This window comes from Phoxinus phoxinus (assembly GCF_949152265.1).
Source record: "Phoxinus phoxinus genome assembly, chromosome: 11".
Classification (NCBI taxonomy): domain Eukaryota; kingdom Metazoa; phylum Chordata; class Actinopteri; order Cypriniformes; family Leuciscidae; genus Phoxinus; species Phoxinus phoxinus.
The window spans coordinates 19,371,388-19,394,692 of NC_136886.1; the positions used below are offsets into that span (position 1 = coordinate 19,371,388).

The 23,305-nt window shown below is 37.9% G+C and overlaps 2 protein-coding genes across 3 annotated transcripts in view; both read left to right on the top strand.

Annotated features, from left to right (window-relative positions):
- Positions 1-1,295: 1,295 nt before the first annotated feature.
- On the top strand, positions 1,296-16,144 carry ephx4 (epoxide hydrolase 4). 2 transcript variants are annotated; one of them, XM_079627331.1, is made up of 8 exons: positions 1,929-1,965; positions 2,485-2,519; positions 3,431-3,516; positions 5,791-5,948; positions 7,559-7,687; positions 8,899-9,002; positions 10,421-10,569; positions 15,205-15,587. In XM_079627331.1, the coding sequence occupies exons 2-8, from the start codon at positions 2,496-2,498 to the stop codon at positions 15,446-15,448; spliced, it is 894 nt and encodes a 297-aa protein (XP_079483457.1). In that variant the 5' UTR covers positions 1,929-1,965; positions 2,485-2,495; the 3' UTR covers positions 15,449-15,587. The 2 variants fall into 2 exon arrangements, with proteins under 2 accessions (XP_079483456.1, XP_079483457.1); XM_079627330.1 differs by lacking the exon at positions 2,485-2,519 and having other exon boundaries at positions 1,296-1,965; positions 15,205-16,144.
- A 4,745-nt stretch (positions 16,145-20,889) lies between these two features.
- Positions 20,890-23,305, top strand: part of btbd8 (BTB domain containing 8) — a 37,248-nt gene continuing 34,832 nt past the window's right edge. The window contains exon 1 of the mRNA XM_079627329.1: positions 20,890-21,093. The gene's annotated coding sequence lies outside the window, so the exon portion shown is untranslated. The remainder of the gene's footprint in view (positions 21,094-23,305) is intronic.

Consider the following 23,305-nt stretch of genomic DNA (forward strand, 5'->3'; position numbering starts at 1 on the left):
ACATGTTCAAAATCATTTCTCTGACTATGATGGTTGTGACAGTTTTCATCCCAAGCACTTTATTCATTACACCACCATGCTGAGGCTAGCGAGGGACATTATTTCAAAGAAATCACATTCTAAAAGTTAAATCAATAAAAGAAAAATAAGTATTTTCATTACAATTTGTGTTGTGGTCATTTATAATTATATACAAATTATGTTTTCATAATTATATTACAATTATTAATATAATTATGAGAAATATTTATATTTGGATCATTCTTGTTTCCCAGTACATATTCGTCCTCATCATATAATCACTATACTGTTCAAAAGTTTAGGAAATTAATACTACTATTCTGCAAGGACATATGTAAATGACAGTGATGACATTTATGTTATAAAAAACGTGAATATATCATATCAATGCTGTTCTTCTGAACTTTTTATTCATCAAATGATCCTGAGAAAAAGGGATTACAGTTTCTGCAACAAATAGTAAAGCAGAAAAGCTGTTTTATCAACATTGGTTAATTAGAAGAAATGTTCCCTGAGCAAATCACCATGTTATAATGTTTTTTGAAGGATCACGTGACACTGGAGTAAAATTCAGCTTGTCATCACAGGAATAAATTACATTTTGTAATGTATTAAAATAGAAAAGTTATTTTACATTTTTATATTTCACTATATTACTGTTTTTACTGATATTTTTTAACATGGAAATTAACTTTGGTTTGACAATCTGTTGTCACAACGTGAAAAGCAATTAAGAGATTCCCCAGGTTTATTTTAAAACGTATTCCAAACAAAACTATTTTTAGAGAATATTGTTCTAACTAATAATGATTTCCTTGGATTCTATTACATAAAAAATATATAAGATAGCCTAAAATCACACAAAAAATGGTATAGGCCTATGAAATTTCGAAATATTAGAAATATAAACATTTATCCAAGTGTTTCACTGCATAACTTTGGTTCCTTTTCCGTATCAGGTTCCATCCAGTTCATATAAATAATCATCAACCAGTAGCCTAATTAATAAAATGTTCATATTTGGACTGTCCTTGTCTTTAACGATATTTTGTTTCGTAACTGTAAGTCAACAGCAGAAAAGTAAGATTGTAGCCTACAACTTTGTGTCCATACATCTTATTTAGTAAGACCAAGAATAAATATGCTCTAGTCTAGGCGGACCTTAAATTGGTCTCAAACCATCGTTATTTCTATGCATCATGATGAGGCTGGCACTGTCTACTTTTGTATTCTAGGTAAAATATAGAAAGAGAGGTAAACCTCGTTAACACTGCGAGCGCGACTAAAATGAGATCTCTCCCCCATGATTGACGAAGCTTCTGCTCATTATTACCGCGCGTTCGCTAGAGTCCAGAGAACTCTGCGCGCGGACAGTCATGAGCTCGCGCTTGAGCGCGAGGTGGGCCCAGGTTGCTGCGTTGACTATTATGGGAACCTTCTAGTTTTGTTTGTCAGTGTATATGGGGTGTAATGGTTTAGTCCGAGGTGCAAACACCTTCGGGACTGACTGACCATCTCTCCTGTCACGTAAGCGCGACGTCTCCGTACCGTCTACACAGGGAATCAGGGATCCTCCCCTGTCAGGATGCGCTCGTGACGGTGCGACAGATATTACGATGCACGTCGTTTTTGAAACACAGGCAGAGTAAACAAATCAATAGAAGCCGTGATCAACAAGCGTTTCCCTGCAGTAATGTAAAGATGGCGAGACTGCTTCATAACTTGCTGTTGTTGACAGTCGCGCTGACGCTGAAGATCAGAGTTATGGGATACTGGTCTCTCATCTATGGATATTGCGCGCTATGCACGGGCGTAGCGCTGCTCAAACTTGGCTGGAATATCATCCTACGACCGTCAACAACCTTTCAGTGGACGGTTCGTGAGACACCCCCCGCGTGCCTGAATGACACGTCCTTGGGAACCCACTGTTATGTTAGAATCAAGGTAAGAGATTTCGTTAAGCATCGGTGTAAGATGGATGCATGACAGTAGTCTATATGTAAGAATGTGTAACTTTGCCCTTCGGTGCTTCCCATAAGATTTGTTATTGCTCTGTTGCAAAGTCCTCCTCAGTTATATTTCTTTAAAAAATATTAACTTTATTGTCTCATTCGCACAGTAAGAGAATATGAACAAGAAAAAATCACCTTGATGATACAGTTGATGACAAATATTTGTGTATTCAGAACATATTTGCAGATTTTGTATCTTGCCAAACCTACAGTTTGAGACATTGTTGAGAACAATGTTAAAATTGTTGAGAAGATGTGTGAAATTACGAGTTTTCAGAATTTTAACTGCTTTTAATCTCATTGAGAAACATTTGAGACATTAAAGTGATATAATCACACAAAATGAAAATTCTGTCATACTCACCCTCATGTAATTCCAAAACTGTATGACTTTTGTCCATACAATGGAAGTTTATGGTAACTAAAAAAAATCTTATTTTGTGTTCTGCAGAAAAAAAAGTAATGCCGGTTTGGAGTGCCATGAGGGTATGGTGATATAATGTTCATATTTTTCATAAGAAATCCATTTAAAGAGATTGCATTTGTGATTTTTGTCCTAATGGGTTTTCTCCTGGAAGAAAGCAGTGACCATCAGTGAACATAAATTCAGCACCATTTGGGTGGACAGCAGTGTGATCAATTTCCCACAAAATAACAGTCATTGCCTGGACTTTGCTGTCCACCCAAGTGGTGCTGAAAACATTTCATTACGCAGTCTCAAGATATCTGTGATGTATATACCTGCAGAGCTTTATAGCTTTCAAATGTTATTTTAATTCTATATACCTTTCTCTAGAAAGCGGCATCCAACCTCTTCAAGTTTTTCAAGTATGTGTAACCCTTTTTGTTAAAAAAGTATTGTAAAACGGTCCCTGCAACTTCTGAGGGATTTGGTATAAAAAACTCTTGCAAGTAAAATAATAACTGACCTTAAATAAGTAATATCCAAATGTGCTGGAAAATAATAAGTTATTTTCCCATAGAGTTAAAAAACAAGAACTTTACATAGTTATCAGGTATTGGGTTGTTTTCTACAGGAACACACAACTTGTTTGTTTTCAAAAGGAACATTTTGCCCTGCTAACAACGTCCTCTTTAAATAGCCACACAACCCGGGGATACTTTCACATGCAATTTGATGCAGGCTGTCATTTAACAGGGTATGAATTTTCTCATAAATGTCAATGGAAGATATAGCTTTAATATTAGCTGAAGCCTGCGGACAACGCTCCCTCTCTCCTGATACATTTTATGGCTCTATAAAGCAGAGAGTGATGTGAGAATGGATTTTCCATCAGGATGGACAGGCCCGAGTGATTAAAGAAACCGGGCAGCTTTTATGAAATCCTCCGTTGAACGGTGAAGAATAACTGCCTGTGGTCTCTGTATGGTTTTAGGAGTCTGGGCTCAGATTTCACTATGTTGCTGCCGGAGAACGAGGAAAGCCACTTATGCTGTTTCTGCATGGATTCCCTGAGTTTTGGTGAGACTCAAAACACACTCGCACACACACACACACACACACGAGGGAAACACTTCTCTACTGGGATGCTGCCAGACACAGAACGGAAATATGTTGTTGTGGAATCAGTCCACATTATACACATGGAGTCAGAGATAATAAATCTGAGACACAAACCTTTCCTTTCAACACAAACTTCTCTCTTTTTAAGACACAATGTCTAAAAATATCAACCTAATGCTATTAATAATCTATTGAGATTCCGAGGTGTGCTGTACTATTGTTATGAAATGTAAAACGGCTGATATATTGTGATATGGAGTGCCGTGACATACAGACTATCTTGGGACCAGTGAAGCTGTCGTCTGAGTGAGCTGCCAGACAGGACAGGACTGTGCCTAATTAATGTGGCATGGCTCCTTTCTGCTTCACTAGCCATTCTACTGCTCCAGAATCAGTGATGAACTCTTGGACGAGTAGAGGAGACCTGGAGGACGCCCTTTTTTCTGACATCTACTCCACTTTAGTTTGCTGCATTCAAAATTGCTTATTATTGTGTGTGTGTGTGTGTGTGTGTGTGTGTGTGTGTGTGTGTGTGTGTGTGTGTGTGTGTGTGTGTGTGTGTGTGTGTGTGTGTGTGTGTGTGTGTGTGTGTGTCTGTGTGTGTCTCCTGACTCGTCAGAATTGTAGGCTTCCTTCTTCTTTTTACTCAACTTTCTCTCTCTCTCTCCCTCTTTCTTCTCCATCTTTAAGACAAATACCCTTAGGGAGTGCTGCCAGTGTGGTCAAACTAATTTCAGGGTACTTTCACTCCATAAATTAGCTTTTTAACAAGCCATTTCAGTTAAAGTGCTATAGCCTCTGCTCCTTCAGATTCTTGGCCCAAGTGGATTTCAACACGCATAATTTTAATTTGTACTATTATCGTAGGTTTAAAAAAAATGTGGCAGAAATCTGGTCAGTCTATAGTAGTTCCCTACCTCCTGTTACAAATATTCAGTTGTGTTTGTCCTTAGTTTCGTTTTCATGGACTTGTATTCATGAGTTTCCTGTGTTCCATTGTTCTTTTCCCATTTCTCCTCTGTTTTCATGGTCACTAATGTCATTATTTGTTTAGTTCAGCTGCGTTACATTAATTACCTCGTTTGACAGCACATAAGTTCAGCCTTCTCCTGTGTTTGGTGTCTGGTCTTGTAGGCATCAGCAACTTCCTGTTTTTATGCTGTGGATTACGATTAAAGACTTGCGTTTGAACTTTATCATTCGTCTGTCTGTCTGACACCACCTTGTCTTTTGCACAGAACTTGCAAGATCCTCTAAAATATAAAGGCAGTTGTATTTACGTTTATGAGCTATATTTACATTAATACTATGGGGGAGGGGAAAGTAAAATATTAGAAATATTATTTTATACCTGTAATTAAATATTTACTTCTTATTAGGTTTACACTGTATTTTTTAACCCGTTATTAGAGACTTGTTACATGTGCACAACTGTTTAAAAGTTGTAAAATGTTTTCTGTAAAATGTGTAAAAACATTTTTCAAATAAGTCTCTTATGCTATGCAGGTATACAGTAAAAGCTGTAATATTGTAAAATATAATTAAAACAACTGTAACTGTCAATTTTAATATATTTGAAATATTTTAAAAATGTATTTTTTTTTCTGTGATGCAAAGCTGAATTTTCAGCATCATTACAGTGTCACATGATCCCTCAGAAATCATTCTAATATGCTGATTTATTGCTCAAGAAACATTTCTTATTACAGTAACCAATGTTGAAAATAGTTGTCGCTTTTTTTTTATGAACAGAAAAGTAGAAGTGTTTTTTAAACATTAAACATAGTTTTTACTGTCACTTTAGATCAATTTAGTGCATCCTCATATAAAAAAAGTATTAATTCCTTTTTTTTCTTTTTTTCTGACGCCAGACTTTTGAATGGTAGTGAATAAAACTGAAATATGAAACTGACTACAGTAAAATAATTGTGATTATTCGTTTATTCATTCGTTTATTCATTCATTCATTCATTCACTAATTTTTCTTTCTTTTTTTTCTTTTCTTACTTTTCCATGGACTCCCCAGCTCCCCATTGTGACTCCCTGGGACCCACTTTGAAAATCCCTGCTCTATACTATCTTATGGATTTAACAAAAAAAAATAAAGAATGTAGAAAAGAGAGAGTGAGTGTTCAGACATCTCCACCTTTTGATCTAAATTGAATAGCAAACTATATGCTTGTGTAACTTGTAGAAATCATACAAAACTAAAATGTCCCCATGTTTCTCCAGGTTCTCCTGGCGTCACCAGCTGAGGGAATTTAAGAGCGAGTTCCGTGTCGTTGCCGTGGATATGCGAGGCTACGGGGAGTCTGACCTGCCCTCCTCCGCTGAGAGCTACCGACTGGACTACCTTGTCACCGACATCAAGGACATTGTGGAGTATCTGGGTAAGAACAGACGGCCTCCATTATCCCAGTCCCATTTCCATTTCACATTCCAGCCTGTCTAGAGGTTCTGATAAGGCTGCTGTAGTGGTGAATGCTAATGCAGCGCTCTTCCCAATAGTCTGTAATGCGAAGGTGACCCGTTCACAGATGTCCTTGGCTTTTTAGATGCGTATTGTCAGTTTAGGCTGCTTAACGTGAAGTCTAATTAACTGTCTCTAGATTTCAAATACAGAATTAGTTGAGCTACGTTACAGTGTGACTCAAGGAGAATTGTGGATGAACACTGTATGTCAAAGTTAAATTCATCTGTCTGCTTGCACACAGCGGCATGTGTGCAAGCGGATTGGTGGTGTATTATGACAGGCCGTCAACGGCACGTTATTAGGATGCATGATGATGTCTTGCTCCAGGGTCTCAGCTCCTTGACATTGGAATCACTATATTGCAGACGGTGGAAACTTTCACCCTGGCTCACAGCAATGCTGTCATTCATCCTTAGTCAGTCCTTGATATGACACTAAATGAACTGCAACGTGATATTATTGCAAAAAAGAGGACAGTGTAAACAGTATTGCTAAGTAAAACATTAGGCCCAACATAATTATTGTTTTGTTATATTGTTTCATAAAAAATAATAAATATTTCTAGATTTCTAGATTTTAATTAATTGGCTTTCTGTGCCATATTTTATATGATTTCATTTATATTCTAATCTACAGATCCTCACACACGAAATGCGGGGGTTGGGGGATACAAGATATTGTGGCTATGATTTAAGAATTTGTCCACGACAAATTACACAAACTGAAACTATTGTCCGAATGAGCACCATTGTGCAATGTGTCTAAGCCACAGTTCCAGCTTAAAATTAAATGCTGAATGTAAATTAAAATGTTTATTTTTAAGTTCAAAATTATGGAACCCCATATGACATGTGGGTAAAAAGTAATTCATGTTTTAATAATTTGTTCCCTCTTTTCAGGTCAATCGTGGCCACATTGTATTCATTCCCTACCATTCCCCATCCTTTAAAACATAACCATGTTTTAGCTAAAACAAGGAAACAAATTAATAATACAATTGTACAGGAATTAATAAGATGCAGGAACGAATTCCTAATTTCACATCATTTTGGGCTTTCAAATTAGAGGACACAATTTTAGGTTGGAACTGTGGCCTAGTGGTTAGACATTATGCTATGGTGCTCAATTGGAAAATATGAGTTTGAGTTTAGCTTGTGTAATTTCCCGATCCTATTAATAAGTCATGGTTCAATGCTTAATTCTTGGCAACAAAAATGGTCTTTTTCTAATCCCTGCATTTCATGAAATATATGAAATCATATTAAATGTCACTGAATACCAATTATAAATAAACTCTGAAGTAGAACTGTTTTAACTTAAATCCCAAATATCAATTTTATTTCACAATAAAATGGTTATGGTGCTTATTTGGAAAATATGAGTTTGAGTTTGGCTTGAGTCATCTCAATCCTATTCCCCCTGTTTTCGCTATCATTTCCCATCCTGTCTCTCACTTTTCCTGTTAATTATGAGGCATGCACAACAAACACAAACATGTCAGCTTCCTCCTTCTGATCCTCTCCTCAGGATACAACAGATGTTTTCTCGTGGGGCATGACTGGGGCGGCATCATCGCATGGCTCTGTGCAATTCACTATCCTGAAATGGTGACAAAACTCATAGTGCTGAACAGTCCGCACCCCTGTGTGTTCACTGGTAAGAGCCCTATACACCAGACAAACAGACTTCCTGTTCAAATGTGCCAGTTCCAGAGGCTCTGCTTTGTTTTAAGGGCTCATTAGTATGACCCTGCATCATTCACAATGAAATATTGTGGTTTTGCCCAGGGAATCATGGGGCTTTGCCCTCCATCTGTCTTGTGCACTCCAGCCTGGAGGAGGAGGTAATTACAGGCTGGCTTTTGGCAGAGACACGGGACCCTCTTATAATAACACTCAGTACCTGCGTAGAGTAACACATACACGAATACACCTTTTGATTTTCTTGTTATTTTGAAATGTATCTCCTCTAAATGCGTGTCTTCAATCTCAACCCTGTAATGCACGTTATGAAGCACGTTTGATTCAATTTTCTTACATAAACTGGGTCTCATTACTGAAATCAAAAGGTATGTTGCCTAGATACAACACTGTGGAAAAAAAATCAAAGACTGATAATAAAAACTACCTGCAACATGACAGAATTAAACAAAATTGGCTCCTAGCTCATTTTGCAATTAAAAACAATTGAAATACTTAAAAGGTAGATATTATCTATATAACATATTTTTAGCACGTAGATAATGTAATAGACTTAATTAGGTTTATCTACTAACAAAAGTGAAGCGTATTTTATGATGGCTGAAAAATCAATGCAATTTGCTTCTCTGAGAGCAGTTCTCCGGAGTAAAAATGTGTGTCCTCCATGCAGTGCACCATGCCAGATTTTAAATTATTTTAAAACGACTGCCAGGATGTAGTGTGACCAAAAAATCTCTTTACTCATTTAAAATCTAAATCCAAAACCATTTCATTGCCATTTTATATAAGACTCATGTGCTTAAAAAAAGGATTTGTGAGGTAGAGACCCGCGCTTCCCGCTTCCCACACAGAAGTGTCTTCCTGCCTCCTCCAGCTTATCAAACCTTGTCCCGCGGGAGTGCGGGTCTCTAGCCTGTGGCCACCCTGTACAATGGAGAGTTAAAGGGATACTCCACCAGAAAAATCTGGTATCATTTACTCACACTTATGTTGTTCCAAACCTGTGACTTTTTTTATTTTCTGCAAGACACAAAAGAAGATATTTTGAAGAATGTTGGTATCCAAACAGTTTTGGTTTCCATTGAATTCCACTGTATGGACAAGTCAATGGGAACTGAAACTGGTAACGCAAGTACTTTTTCTTAATTTTCTCCCTTCTCTGTCCAGATTATGCCCTTCGTCACCCCAGCCAGATGCTCAAGTCAAGTTACTACTTTTTCTTCCAGTTGCCACATTTTCCAGAGCTAATGCTCTCCATCAACGATTTCAAGGTGAGCTTGACAGAATACAATACTGTTTAAACGTTAGGGTCAGTACGTTTTTTTTTTTTTTTTAGAAATTAATAGCATACTATTCAGTAAATATGCATATGCATTAAATTGATTTAAAGTTACAGTAAAGACATTGTTACAAAAAAAAGTCAAATAAATGATCTGTTCTATTGTACTTTCAGCAAATAATCCTGAACATTTTTTTATCTCGGTTTTCACAAAAATATTAAGCAGCAAAACATTTTTAAATGTGATAATAATGAAAAAATATTTCTTAAACAGCAAATCAGCATTTTAGAATGATTTCGGAAGGGTCGTGTGACACTGAAGACTTGAGTAATGGCTGTTTTGGTGTCACATGAACAAATTTAGCTGCAAAATATATGCAAATAGAAAACATAAAATTATTAAAACACTATGTGTTTGAACAAATAAAGCAAATAACACCCTTGGTGGGCATAAGAGACTACTAAAAAATCTTAGTGACTCAAAATAGTTGTATATACTTTTGTTACTTGATAAACCTTACTGTAATAAATGAATGTACAGCAAACAATAGATTCTGAATTTCTGGACTGATTTGACAATTTCATATGGGAACTATGTATTAGAAATGCTAAATTTCTAGAGTGTGGGTTGATCTCTATTGTTTTAATTACCCATCATTCTGGATGATTCTTCATAACTGAACAGCTTTTCGGTCCAGCATGTAAATTTGTTTGTCAGAATAACTAATACAGAGTAAATCAGTAGGCCAAGTTTATCCATCTGTCTTCAACACACACAGCTCAGTCATTATGTATTAGCTCTTTAACTAACACTTTGGCTTGTTTTGGATGAGCAAGTAAGGAAACGTTTTCCTCCACCAGCATCACGTAGTGACCCACAGGAATGGCTAAAAATCGCTCTGGCCACTGTGCAGGACTTGTATCTGTCATTTACAAGATGAATTCATGCTGCGTTGGCTGCAAAATGAATAATAATAAACTAATAAATGATTGTGGTCTAAAACCAGGTCTTTCAGTTTTGTTATCCAAACCCTGTAAGTACACAGTAGTTAAAGTCGCCATGAAATCAAATTTTACAATTCGTATTTTTATATGTAATATTGTAGTGTTTATTATAAATGATTTATCTGTCCACTTCATTAATTTTTAAGAATTCATGTACCCTTATAATCTTTAATCAAATACGTTATCCCTCCTTCCCCCCTCGAAACGACTTCTCTTCTCTTCCTGTCATGTGCTATGCCGTGACCGCGAGGGCGTTGCAACTCCCCTCAAACCGTTAGAAATACGTCACAACACTGGAGAAAGTCGTTTGTTACTTCCGGTTCATGGGATTTTAAAGACACCTCATATAAAGTGAGACCAAATTATGTGACTTCATTCTCATTGCTTGCTAATGTGGATTTACAGGCGCTGAAGAATCTATTCACCAGCCGCAGCACAGGCATCAGTTGTAAAGGGCGCTGGCTCACCACAGAAGACCTTGAAGCATACCTGTATGCCCTCTCACAGCCAGGGGCCCTCACAGGGGCCCTCAACTACTTCAGAAATGTCTTCAGGTACTTGTGTTTCTTATTTTAAAAATCGTATAACAAATTATGTCTTTTAACTGGTTTGTTGTAGCCTGGCTCCGCCCTCCTACGTACTTTCGCTCAATTTTCATTTTCCTTCAGAACTACGTCTGGGATTGTAGTATATTCTTGGGTTTTCCCCAGTCAATTTTTAACCGGTCCAATCAGCGAACAGAGGGAGTGGCTGAGAACGATGACGTTGAGGATAGTGCGCTAGTTTGAGTTGACATATACGTCACGACCAAACGTTAGCTATTGGTTACTGTAGATCCAGAGTGGATCTGGGCAGATCCAATAGTTTTAAACTTTAACAGAGTACCCACCTTCAAGGAAGTTAACGCTTGTCAATAGAGAGGGGCCAGACTCTCTGTACAAATGAAATGTACGAGAGTCTGGTAGAACCAGTTTAGGTTTGTTGGTATCTTAACACGCAAAAAATGCTGCTTAGTTACTGTCAGAAAATATCGCCCTCTAGTGCCTGAAATGCATATTTGTTTTGTTTTTTAAATAATATTATTTACTTAGCAACTTTTTAACTGTAGTAGCTTGAGTAGCTGTTTTTTTTTTCCAGCTATTGCAGCAGTAATTCCTATAACATCATTGTTTTCTTGCTTATAAAGAAAAAAGATTATATAATTATTTCAAAATGTTATAGACATAAAAGAAATCGGTATCATCGTGATTTAGGTGGACAGAATGGGAACTCATTTCATAAGTGCATGTATCCCTGTCAAGAGATTGATTTCATGCTCTCTGATCTGTGCATGAGCAGCCATTAACTCACTGCTGATCTAGTAATGATATTCATTCATATTGAGTTCATATCAGATACAGATCAACTGCTGGGTGCATCTCTGAGCGTACTAAACGATCAACATTGGTGTTTCAGTTCATTTTAATATACCTCTGAAATTTGTGGATATACTCTTGCTTTAATCTGCTTGCGGAGTGCATGTGTTTGAAACATGTGAGACGTGCACGCATGACTGAGCCCTCCATCTGCTCCTGAAGCACACTTTGATTATGTCTCAGGGCAGAGCTGCGCTGACTGTGTTTGTGTGTGCGAGTGGGTGTTTAGGTGGGCAGGTGGGTGTGTGTGTAGGAGGGCGCTGACATAACAGTTTCTACGGAAACCAGAAACTTTTAAGTCCATTTCAGAGAACTGAGGAGAGGAGCCTAAGGTGTCCAAACCTTTAAACATGTCTTTACCTCTTTAACCAGCTGGTGTGTCCATGGTGCGTTTTTAGGGCTGTCAGAAAGCCGCAGGGTTCTAGGAAGTCAGTGGAAACATTATTAGGACTGTCAATGTGGAATGATATTTAGTATGAAAAACAATATACAAATATTTAGCTGAATTGAAGATATATGGAAACCTTACAATACATCTTATAGAGCGTAGAAAAAAAGATACAAGATAAAGTCAGATAATATTTTGCTTTGACTTCAGTGCAGTAATAATATAAAAGCTAATTATTTAATTTAGCATAATAGCACACTTTTTCTCACATAGTACAAATAGGTCTTTATACATATTCTAGCGGCCTTCATATTTTAGGAAAGGGGTCTCTTGCAAGGGAATCATCATGTATGTGGATCCATACCATCAAAAAGTTTGAAAACCTCAGATATAGACAAATCTTAAAATGGCACTGATATTTGTCAAATGTAATATTTCTGTTACGTAACTTGGTATATGAGAAACTTGCAGGAAACAGACTTTAATCACAAACACTCAGAAACCAGGGGAAAACCACACAAACATTAATGAGAACGGGCAGAGACTAAGGGAGAGCTGATGGTTTAAGTATACAGAGCAAACGAAGGAACCTAATTAGTAAATTAACAGTGCAAAGGTTAATGACATAACTAATTAAACAGAGCGGGGAAAACTAGGTCACGGGACTAAACCAAAAACACAATGAAAACATAGGAGACAGACCATACATATAACAATTGCATGTTTACTGAAATTTGTATATGTTACAGACTGCTTTCCCTATGATCATTCTGTCATCTGAAAATTATCCAATAATTTATACACCCTCAAGCCATCCTAGGTGTATATGACTTTCTTCTGTAAGCCAAACACAATCAGAGTTGTTACGAATCCCCAATAAAACACTTGGGGGTAAGCAACTTAAAAAGGACACATTAAATGAGACGCAATCTAGCCAATAACATTTATTATAGATCAAAAATAATGAATGCACACAAACTCCCATTTCCTAACATTCAAACAAAGAGAAAAATACAAATGAGATCAAATTGACCAAACCAAAACCAAGACAACTTCACAAACTTCTCCCTTAAAGGGAGAAGTCAACAATATATGCATTAGATCAAAGACAACAAAAACAACACTTGAAAAACAGCTTGTATCCAGTGACTGTCTGGGCATAGTGCCGTGCGTAGTGTTCATCGCCACGTGCTTCAACCTGTATCACTCTCGTCTTATATACTCTCAGAACTCCTCCCTATGTCCTCACTCATCCTCATGTCCGCAACAACAAACCCAGAGCCAGTGCCAAAGCCCACTAAGGGCCTAAAGCCTGAGCCTGTCGAGTCTGTCCAGGTTTATGAGCTGGCCACAACATCCGTCCTGGAGCTCGAGCCTGAGCCAGTGTTTGTCCTGGAGCCCTTACCTGGACTCACCATGTACATGAACCACAAGCCAGAGCCCACCGCAAACCCAGATCCGAACCCTGCCATGTCTGACGACAGGTGTGTGAGCTGGTATCGATGTTCACCCCTCAGAGAGTGCTGGTGGAGTTGGAAATCATTCCACTCATTTGCCTACACCTGAAGTATATTCCTCCTCGTTCCCTGAGATTCCCTGATACATACAAGCCTTGTTTCCACTTTGGTTCCGTCTGGATCAAAGTAGTGTTTGTCATTGTTGGTTAAGCCCAGTTCCAAGTGGTCTTTGTGGCCATTGAGTCAAGTCTGCACCAAGACTCTTTAGCCATAGATGGTCCAACTCAGCATCCCACTCTCTCCTCCTCTGGCAAAACCATCCAGTTCTTCTGCCTTGCCTCTGCTGTCTCCTTTCAGTCCTGTGGCTCCTCCGGTGTTTCCGACGTGTTGCTCGGATCCTCCTTGGGCTTCCCAGTCATCAGCTCCGCCTTGGTGCATGAATCCCTCAGCTCCAGCTCCACCTCTAGCCTCCGAGCTCCCGGCTCCACCTCGCCCTTCCGACCCATCAGCTCCACCTTGGCTCAACGCTCCCTCTGCTCCACCATGGTCCGTCATCCTTCAGGCTCTGCCAGGGTCCCTCCGGCTCCGCCTTGGTCAGTCATCACCCCGGTTGTGCCATGGACTTCCGATCCTCCGGCTACACCTCATCACTCCACCCCTTCGGCTCCATCGGGCTCTTCTTTCCCTCTGCTCCACGTTGTCATCACTCCCACTGGCTCAACCCCGGTCTGCCAAGCCCCCGTCTCCACCTTGGTCCCACGAGCCTGTGGGTACTCCTCGGCCTTCCAGTCCATCTGTGTCACCCCGGATCTTTGGCTACGCCTGGGCCTCCTTGGCACTTAACCACACACACCTGTCACTCATCAGCCCTCATCATAAGCACTATAGCACACACACACCATCACAAGTTGTCTGGCCTCGTCAAGAAAACACGGACTCACTTACCTGGATTACTTAACTTTGGATAACAATCGTAAGCATCTAGTTTTATCCTCAAGCCTTCAAGTCATCTTAGTCATCGTCTAGTCATCGAAGTCGTCTGGTCTTCTCTTCTCGTCTGATCCCTAAGTGTGTGTGGGTCACCCTCCTCCTGCCATCAAAGAGAAGACTTGTCATTTACCAATGTCATGACTTACCTTCTGCTGTGTCTGTTCCTGCTGCCTCAATAAACTTACCTAGTGTTGTTGTTCATCGCTTTCGTCATCCTTATGTCAGAGCCAGTTTGTATTGGTAGACAAAAATGATGAACCTTGTCAGAAGCTTTTTCTGTTTGTCACTTTATTATTATTATGATTATTTATTAAAAATATGTTATTATATGTTATTATACATATTTTGTTAAACATAATTTGAAACTAAAATAAAAAGGTGTGACATTTTGAGGAATGTGATTATTTCATATTCATGGATTTCCATATTTTCTGAGAAGTATGGCCCATGTGAGTCATCAAATGGCATTAAACAATTACTAAACAAACTGCAAAATGCTGCATTCTCAAATACATTCATTTAATGCATTAATTGCTTCCGACAGCACTGAAAAAACGATCAGCATCATCTAGTGGCTGTGTGCGGGACAGAGTGAAGAGTGAAGTGTGGCAGTAACACTACATGCTAGCAGCTCAGTGCCTTGGAATGGCTCCTTTTACAAATATTAAGCATGTTAATTAGCATGTTAATTTCAGCATTTAGTAATTCATTAAGTTGTATTTGTTTATATTATTTAATGGACCCGAGCTAACATGAACTATCAATGAACAGTTAACACATATTAATAAATACTGTAGCAAAAATATTGATGTTAATAAATGCATTAACTAACATTAACGAGACCTTGTTGTAAAATGTTATCGATTATTGAATCATCATATCATTTAACATTTTGAATCAATTGACAGTCCTAATTTTTGTGTTATTTGTATTCGGCAGTGTCCTCCCACTGAGTCAGAGTGAGGTGAAGTCTCCTGTATTGCTGCTGTGGGGAGAGAGAGATGCCTTCCTGGAGCAGGACATGGCCGAGGCCTGCCGCCTGTACATCAGAAACCATTTCCGTCTCAACATCATCTCTGGAGCCAGTCACTGGCTGCAACAAGACCAGCCCGACATCGTCAATACACTCATATGGACTTTCATTAAGGAGGGAGAAGGCCGGAAAAACTACAGGAACTTATAATAGGGTCCTTCGCCCTCTGAGCTTGTCTGAAGAGGGGGACCAGGGAAATGCCTGTGAACAAAAACCAATGTAATGATTAATGCAATCCTCGTTTTAAATTTGATACAATTAAGATATAGAAACAAATCGAACTTCAGTGAAGCGGAAAAGAACAAAAGCACATTTTAATTGGAGGGGTTACGTAGAGAGTAGTACGTTTAATCTATTTTTTTCTCAAGTTTGCACATGACATTCGCCTTAAGGTTTCTTGGTGACAGTGTTTAAAAAGTGTGTTGCAAAATATCTGTAAGTTGTAAAGTGTGGTGCCTTTCAACATACCATTTTGCAGCGTAAAAGTTGTGCCATGTCTTTTTGAGACCGAGCAGTGAGGTTGTCAGCCATTCGTATCATCAGTTTTGATACTCTCTAACACGTAACACAGTCTTAAGGGAGTCCTAAACCCCTCCACATCTCTATCAGGTAGTGTCGTCTTAGTGGAAAATATTGTTCCTCTTCTTTTTTGTATTTTTGACAATATTTGGCTTAAACGTTTGAGAATGTCATTATTTTGATCCTCCTGTATGATAAAACAAAGTGATGTTTCAATATTGTGCACTTTTTTTGTATCTCTTCCTAAACACTGCATCTGAGACAATAGAACCAGCTCTGTGACATTTTGATTTTATAAGCAAATAAATAGGCCTATAGTGGAAACTTACTCACTTGAACTCTGTTACCTTTGGTTATTGATAAGAAATATCTACAAATGTAGGTGTAGGATTGCGGAAATAATTATTGTGGAGTCAAAAAGTCTTGCCAGAATAATCTGTAACTGCATCTACCAAATTTTCAGAGAGCATTTCCAGAATTCATAGACACTTTAATTACATTTTAAATTAATATTTCATACTTAGTACCGCCTTGGTCAATTACATAGCAATCATTATAATTTTTTTAAGGCTTTGTTCTTAAATTGACACTTTGTTTATTTAGTAGTAAATATTTTCAATAAAGCAATATTTCAAAAGTAATCTTTCAATAATGATACAATTCTGATATTATTAATTTAAGTTGATCAAACTTTTTTATTATTATTTAATATTTTGTTAAACAACAATATTTGTTGATGGCATTAAACCAAAAATAAAAGGTGTGAAGTTTTCAGTGGGGTATTACTTTATATGTAATGTGCAATATGTATATATTCAACAAGATGCAGCATATTTTAAGATGTTGAATATTTCACTAAACATATTTGTCACTATACAGACATCCTTGTTTCAAAAGTATTTAAAATGATTTAAAATAAGAGAAATTTAAAAAAGGAGGGCAGAACCTCCCTTTTTTAGTTTAATGCTGCTTATAACATTGGAATGTGGTCAGTAAGTATATTGCATTTATTTAAGGATGTTTAAAAAAAATCATTCTTATTCTGTAATTGGTTTATCCAACAAATCCCATTAAACATAACACACTCAACCATGTTTTCAGTCTAAGTTAGGGTAATGCAATAAACTCTACTCATATTGCCAGACCAAAGTTAGCAGCCAAGCAGTTTAATCAAATTCGTGCACAGTCTCTACTAAATAAATCATCTACTAAGTATAAAATGTCACATTTTCTTTATTATTACTTTTGACACTTTTTTTTTTACATTTTAAATTTACATTTAATTTTTTAGATATAATATAAACAGATTTCTAATAGAGGTCCTAGTAAACATAGCATAGGCCTATCTTAGTTGAGGCAGTGTTTAATTTTCTGAATAAAACTAAAGGGTTACACACTTTATTTTTTTGATGCTCAACTTTAGACGTTTTAGACTAGGTTAGTGTTAGGTGTAAGTAGAAGTTGACATGTAGTTGCAAAGTTAGTAGAATGTCTAAAGCGGACCATCGATATAAAGTGTTACCAACTAAAGTAAAAACAAGAGATGGGAGGAAATAACCACAGCTCCTTTGCTCCATTGCCGCAGCCCCTCCTCCTATTCAACTGGGCATGGGTGCTCCCTGTGGAGAAAACGGGGGCACAGGTGTTTCCTGTGGAAAGGAGGTGGACACGGGTATTCCCTGTGGGATAAGGGAAGGAACGAGTGTGGGGACCTGATGTGCATGGGTGCTCCCTGTGGGAAAGGAGTATGTGAGGCCGGATGGGACGAAACACATTGAAACACTTGCGCGTTCACATTCGACTTGTCAAGACATGTGAAACACTTGGGAAACACACTGAAACACTTGTGAATCACATTGAAACACTTGTGAATCACATTGAAACACTTGTGAAACACATTGAAACACTTGCGAATCACATTGAAACACTTGTGAATCCCATTGAAACACTTGCGAATCACATTGAAACACTTGCGAATCACATTGAAACACTTGCGAAACACATTGAAACACTTGTGAAACACATTGAAACACTTGCGAATCACATTGAAACACTTGCGAATCACATTGAAACACTTGCGAATCACATTAAAACACTTGCGAATCACATTGAAACACTTGCGAATCACATTGAAACACTTGCGAATCACATTGAAACACTTGTGAAACACATTGAAACACTTGCGAATCACATTGAAACACTTGCGAATCACATTGAAACACTTGCGAATCACATTAAAACAACTCTATTCACTTCTATAATCGTTATTACAAAGCAAACGGACTATGTGAGTATAAAGTTGTATTTATTAGCAGCGTGTGCTAGCGTATCAATAATTAGGGTAGAGAACTGAAATCATAACCTAAAACAACATAAAACTGTCTAACTAGCATAACTTCACAGTAAGGTTAAAAGCTAAATTTATTAGAGCACACAAAAGTGTGCTTGTTGATCCTTGAGGGGTTTTGCTGACTGAGAGGACGTCCACACAGTTTAATCCAAAAACGACACTTTTATATTGCATTTATTTAAGGATGTTTTAAAAAAATCATTCTTATTCTGTAATAGGTTTATCCAACAAATCCCATTAAACATAACACACTCAACCATGTTTTCAGTCCAAGTTAGTAGGGTAATGCAATAAACTCTACTCATATTGCCAGACCAAAGTTAGCAGCCAAGCACTTCCAGTTTATTCAAATTCGTGCACAGTCTCTACTAAATAAATCATCTACCAATTGTATAAAATGTCACATTTTCTTTATTATTACTTTTGACACTTTTTTTTTTTACATTTTAAATTTACATTTTATTTTTAGATATAATATAAACAGATTTCTAATAGAGGTCCTAGTAAACATAGCATAGCATATCTTAGTTGAAGGCAGTGTTTAATTTTCTGAATAAAACTGTAAAAGGGAAAAAAACGGACACCCCCCTCCAACCTCTCTGGGAAACGTGTATCTATGTTACAAATGCCCCAGGCACAACGTTTAACCATATTTTTGATAAAACTACGACGGTAATAGCCTACCGAGACCAAAAATATGAGACGCCTGTGTTAAAGTCAATGGAGCGCTGTGAAAAAGTGTCTGACCTCTGTGGGAGCTCGTTCTTGGCTGCGCTGTGATTGGTCAATCTACATTATTAAATAAAAAAATAAGAGATACAATACTTTTATTTTTTGCAGTCGAGGGGCGGGACTTACTGTTTTAATAACCTCAAATCAAATGTCATTGGTTACTTCCCCTTTTCCGGAAGTCAGTTGCAATTGGACGCCTGTCCAATGACCCGTAGTTCACTTGACTTGAGACATGAGACATCACTTAATTTGTTTTATTTATTGTGGTTTATTTTTTAATGTGTAATGTAATTTAATGCATTGTTAATATAGAATATATTCTTACCAGATACTTTATTAACAGGAATTTCCAATTTTGAAGCTGTTAAATTAAGGTACAATTCTTACATAGTGTGCCTTTAATGGACGAGGCGCGGGCAAACGGAGGGAAGTTATCTGCCTATAGTATATATAATGACCCCTTTAAAGGTGACCGGTTTGAGCAGATTTGGAAGGCTGTCTTAGCCTGTCTCCGTTTGTCAAAATGGTTTTAGTTCTTCCCCACTCACATGCAGATGCAGAGAGAGTGTTCTCCATGGTGGGTTTGATCAAAACCAAAACTAGGAGTAACGTTAGTTTGGCTCTGGATGGAGCGCTATCATCCATCATGACTGTGAAAATGGCTGGCCTTGAGCCACAGTGCCTTAAGTGGGAGCCCCCTACCCCTGCCATCAAAATGTGCAACAAACACTTACAACACAAAACACCATTCATAAGCTAGATGTGTACACACACACACACACACACACACACACACACACACACACACACACACACACACATATCAGATTTACCAATTGTTATAATTTCCATTTGTGCTGGTCAATTATGAACAATAGGCAAAATTGAAAATTTAACTGTAAGCAAAAATCTAAGCGAATTTGGTGGGGCCGAGGGGCTGCTGCTGCAAATATTTTGGTGGCTCTCCCCTAACAGATCCACTTCTCACTCCAAACTTTTGATAAAACTTGAGAGCCCTGGTGACGTATCCAAGTGAAACGGCTTCTCGGATTATAAAAATATAAGGCAAAATATATATATATATAGGCCTATATACATATATAAGGCGGGATTTGATTTTGTCCATCGATAACTGATTGGATCGTTGTGTTTTTGCTGCGATCTGAGTGACAGCTTGCCCCTTCTTTGTGCCGGTAAACACGTCATCTGAGAAGAGAGGAGATGTCGTTGCAAGCATATCAGGGAATGTTTTAGGTAAAGTCCCCCTGTCAATAATTGTATCCCTTAGAACTCATCTTTGATCACCAAAATGGCATAGGCCTATTTAGGCCTAAACGTTTTTTCCTTGAAAAAAAAAATTCTTCATGCTTTAAAATAGCTAGAATGTAACTCTACACTATTGCCTCATTTAGCATATACTCGGTTCTATGAATATGCAAATTAGCCCTGCTTCCACTTACTCACACCAGCTCAGAGATCCATTTGTTGATGATCACACGTTGACGTGATTGGTTACAAGGTAGTTTGTGACGTCAGAAACAGCAGTGATTTCAAACCGCATTTTTGAGACTGTCTTTGGTTCACTAGTTTTAAAGAGAAAATAAATACCCAGCATTGCAATGGTGTTGACTTGTAAATTTGCACATGGTTTGTCTTAAAGCATATTAAAAACACCACATAGACATAAAACAACATTAAAATTTAGATTTTTACCACAGGGGGACTTTAAGATTAAGATTAGGGTACATTAATTTTAATATGTGCTCGGATAAATAATTTATAAATACTCCAATAGTCCAACTTTAAGATAGTCCATTTTGATTTAAGACTAGGTCTAGATTTCTCCATAGCCTAGATATTTTTTAACTTATAATTTGCTTTGTTTCTTGAAAAGTTGCATTCTATAATGTAATACAGTTGACTGGCACACATCTAATAACCTCACACAACCTTCACCTACTTTGCATGCCATAGGCTACATTTCACATCTGCACCGCATGAGGGCAGCATAACAAAGTCAGAAATACTCCAAACTCCCAGACAGCACTCCTCGTGTAAATTGTAAAGGTAGTGTCTGCTTTCAATGTACGGTTCAAATTTACTTTCGCTATCAGAATCATTTGTGAACGTTTAAGTGCAGATGCGGATGTTTAACTGTGAGGATGACGCGTTGTTCAGTTTGATAAAGTGTGAGGTAAGTGTCATCCAGTTGTCATTGACAACACGACATTCTCATGATGCTTTTGAAATGTCATTGTGCCTCAGTGAGTGGTCTGATAGTTTTATCTTCTCCAGCGCGATATGAATATTATTTTTTCTTGTAGGAAAATTCAGATCATATTTATATTATTCATAGCGAAGTTCATCTCTTTGTGGTTAATGACAGTTTATAGGCTAATGGCTAGCAGTCTGGGATGGATCATTAAATACACACCCACACCCTTTATTTAAACATTTAGCACACGGGATGTGATAGATGAAGTGATTTTGTGTAAATATTATTATTTTATGACTGGTTTATGAAAGCACGCTTGTTTTGATAGTTCTCTAACGTTATATGAAAACTCAAAGGTGTGAATGCTAATCATGCTAACAGATTAGATTTGTCCATCGCTACGCTTTATTATATATCGTGACTTTACGTCAGTTAAGCCTAACCTTTAATAACCAATAATTTACTTGATTATAATTGTGCATACTCACAGCTTATGATCCATGTTTGACTTGGTGGTCAAAGATCTGACGGGATCTGAAGGTGTAGGCGTTCAAACAAAACCCATGTGTCAGTTCTAAATCTAAAAGCCCTGTCAATGGATAATTAAGCGTATTAAGCGTTTTCCTATATATATATATATATATATATATATATATATATATATATATATATATATATATATATATATATATATATATATATATAATATACACACACACACACACACACACAGTGGGGAGAACAAGTATTTGATACACTGCTGATTTTGCAGGTTTTCCTACTTACAAAGCATGTAGGGGTCTGTAATTTTTATCATGGGTACACTTCAAATGTGAGAGACGGAATCTAAAACAAAAATCCAGAAAATAACATTGTATGATTTTTAAATAATTAATTTGCATTTTATTGCATGACATAAGTATTTGATCACCTACCAACCAGAAAGAATTCTGGCTCTCACAGACCTGTTAGTTTTTCTTTAAGAAGCCCTCCTGTTCTCCACTCGTTACCTGTATTAAAGACACCTGTCCACTCACACAATCAAACAGACTCCAACGTCTCCACAATGGCCAAGACCAGAGAGCTGTGTAAGGACATCAGGTATAAAATTGTAGACCTGCACAAGGCTGGGATGGGTTACAGGACAATAGGCAAGCAGCTTGGTGAGAAGGCAACAACTATTGGCGCAATTATTCGAAAATGGAAGAAGTTCAAGATGACGGTCAATCTCCCTCGGTCTGGGGCACCATGCAAGATCTCGTGGGGCATCAATGATCACGAGGAAGGTGAGGGATCAGCCCGGAACTACAAGGCAGGACCTGGTCAATGACCTGAAGAGAGCTGGGACCACAGTCTCAAAGAAAACCATTAGTAACACACTACGCTGTCATTGATTAAAATCCTGCAGCGCACGCAAGGTTCCCCTACTCAAGCCAGTGCATGTCCAGGCCCCTCTGAAGTTTGCCAATGACCATCTGGATGATCCAGAGGAGGAATGGGAGAAGGTCATGTGGTCTGATGAGACAAAAATAGAGCTTTTTGGTCTAAACTCCACTCGCCCTGTTTGGAGGAAGAAGAAGGATGAGTACAACCCCAAGAACACCATCCCAACCGTGAAGCATGGAGGTGGAAACATCATTCTTTGGGGATGCTTTTCTGCAAAGGGGACAGGACAACTTCACCGTATTGAGGGGAGGATGGATGGGGCCATGTATCGCGAGATCTTGGCCAACAACATCCTTCCCTCAGTAAGAGCATTGAAGATGGGTCGTGACTGGGTCTTCCAAGCATGACAACGACCCGAAACACACAGCCAGGGCAACTAAAAATGTTTGGAGGGAGCTGAAAGTCTGTATTGCCCAGCGACAGCCCCGAAACCTGAAGGATCTGGAGAAGGTCTGTGTGGAGGAGTGGGCCAAAATCCCTGCAGTGTGTGCAAACCTGATCAAGAACTACAGGAAACGTATGATCTCTGTAATTGCAAACAAAGGTTTCTGTACCAAATATTCAATTCTGCTTTTCTGATGTATCAAATACTTATGTCATGCAATAAAATGCAAATTAATTATTACCGGTACTTAAAAATCATACAATGTGATCTTCTGGATTTTTGTTTTAGATTCCGTCACTCACAGTTAAAGTGTACTATGATAAAAATTACAGACCTCTACATGCTTTGTAAGTGGGAAAA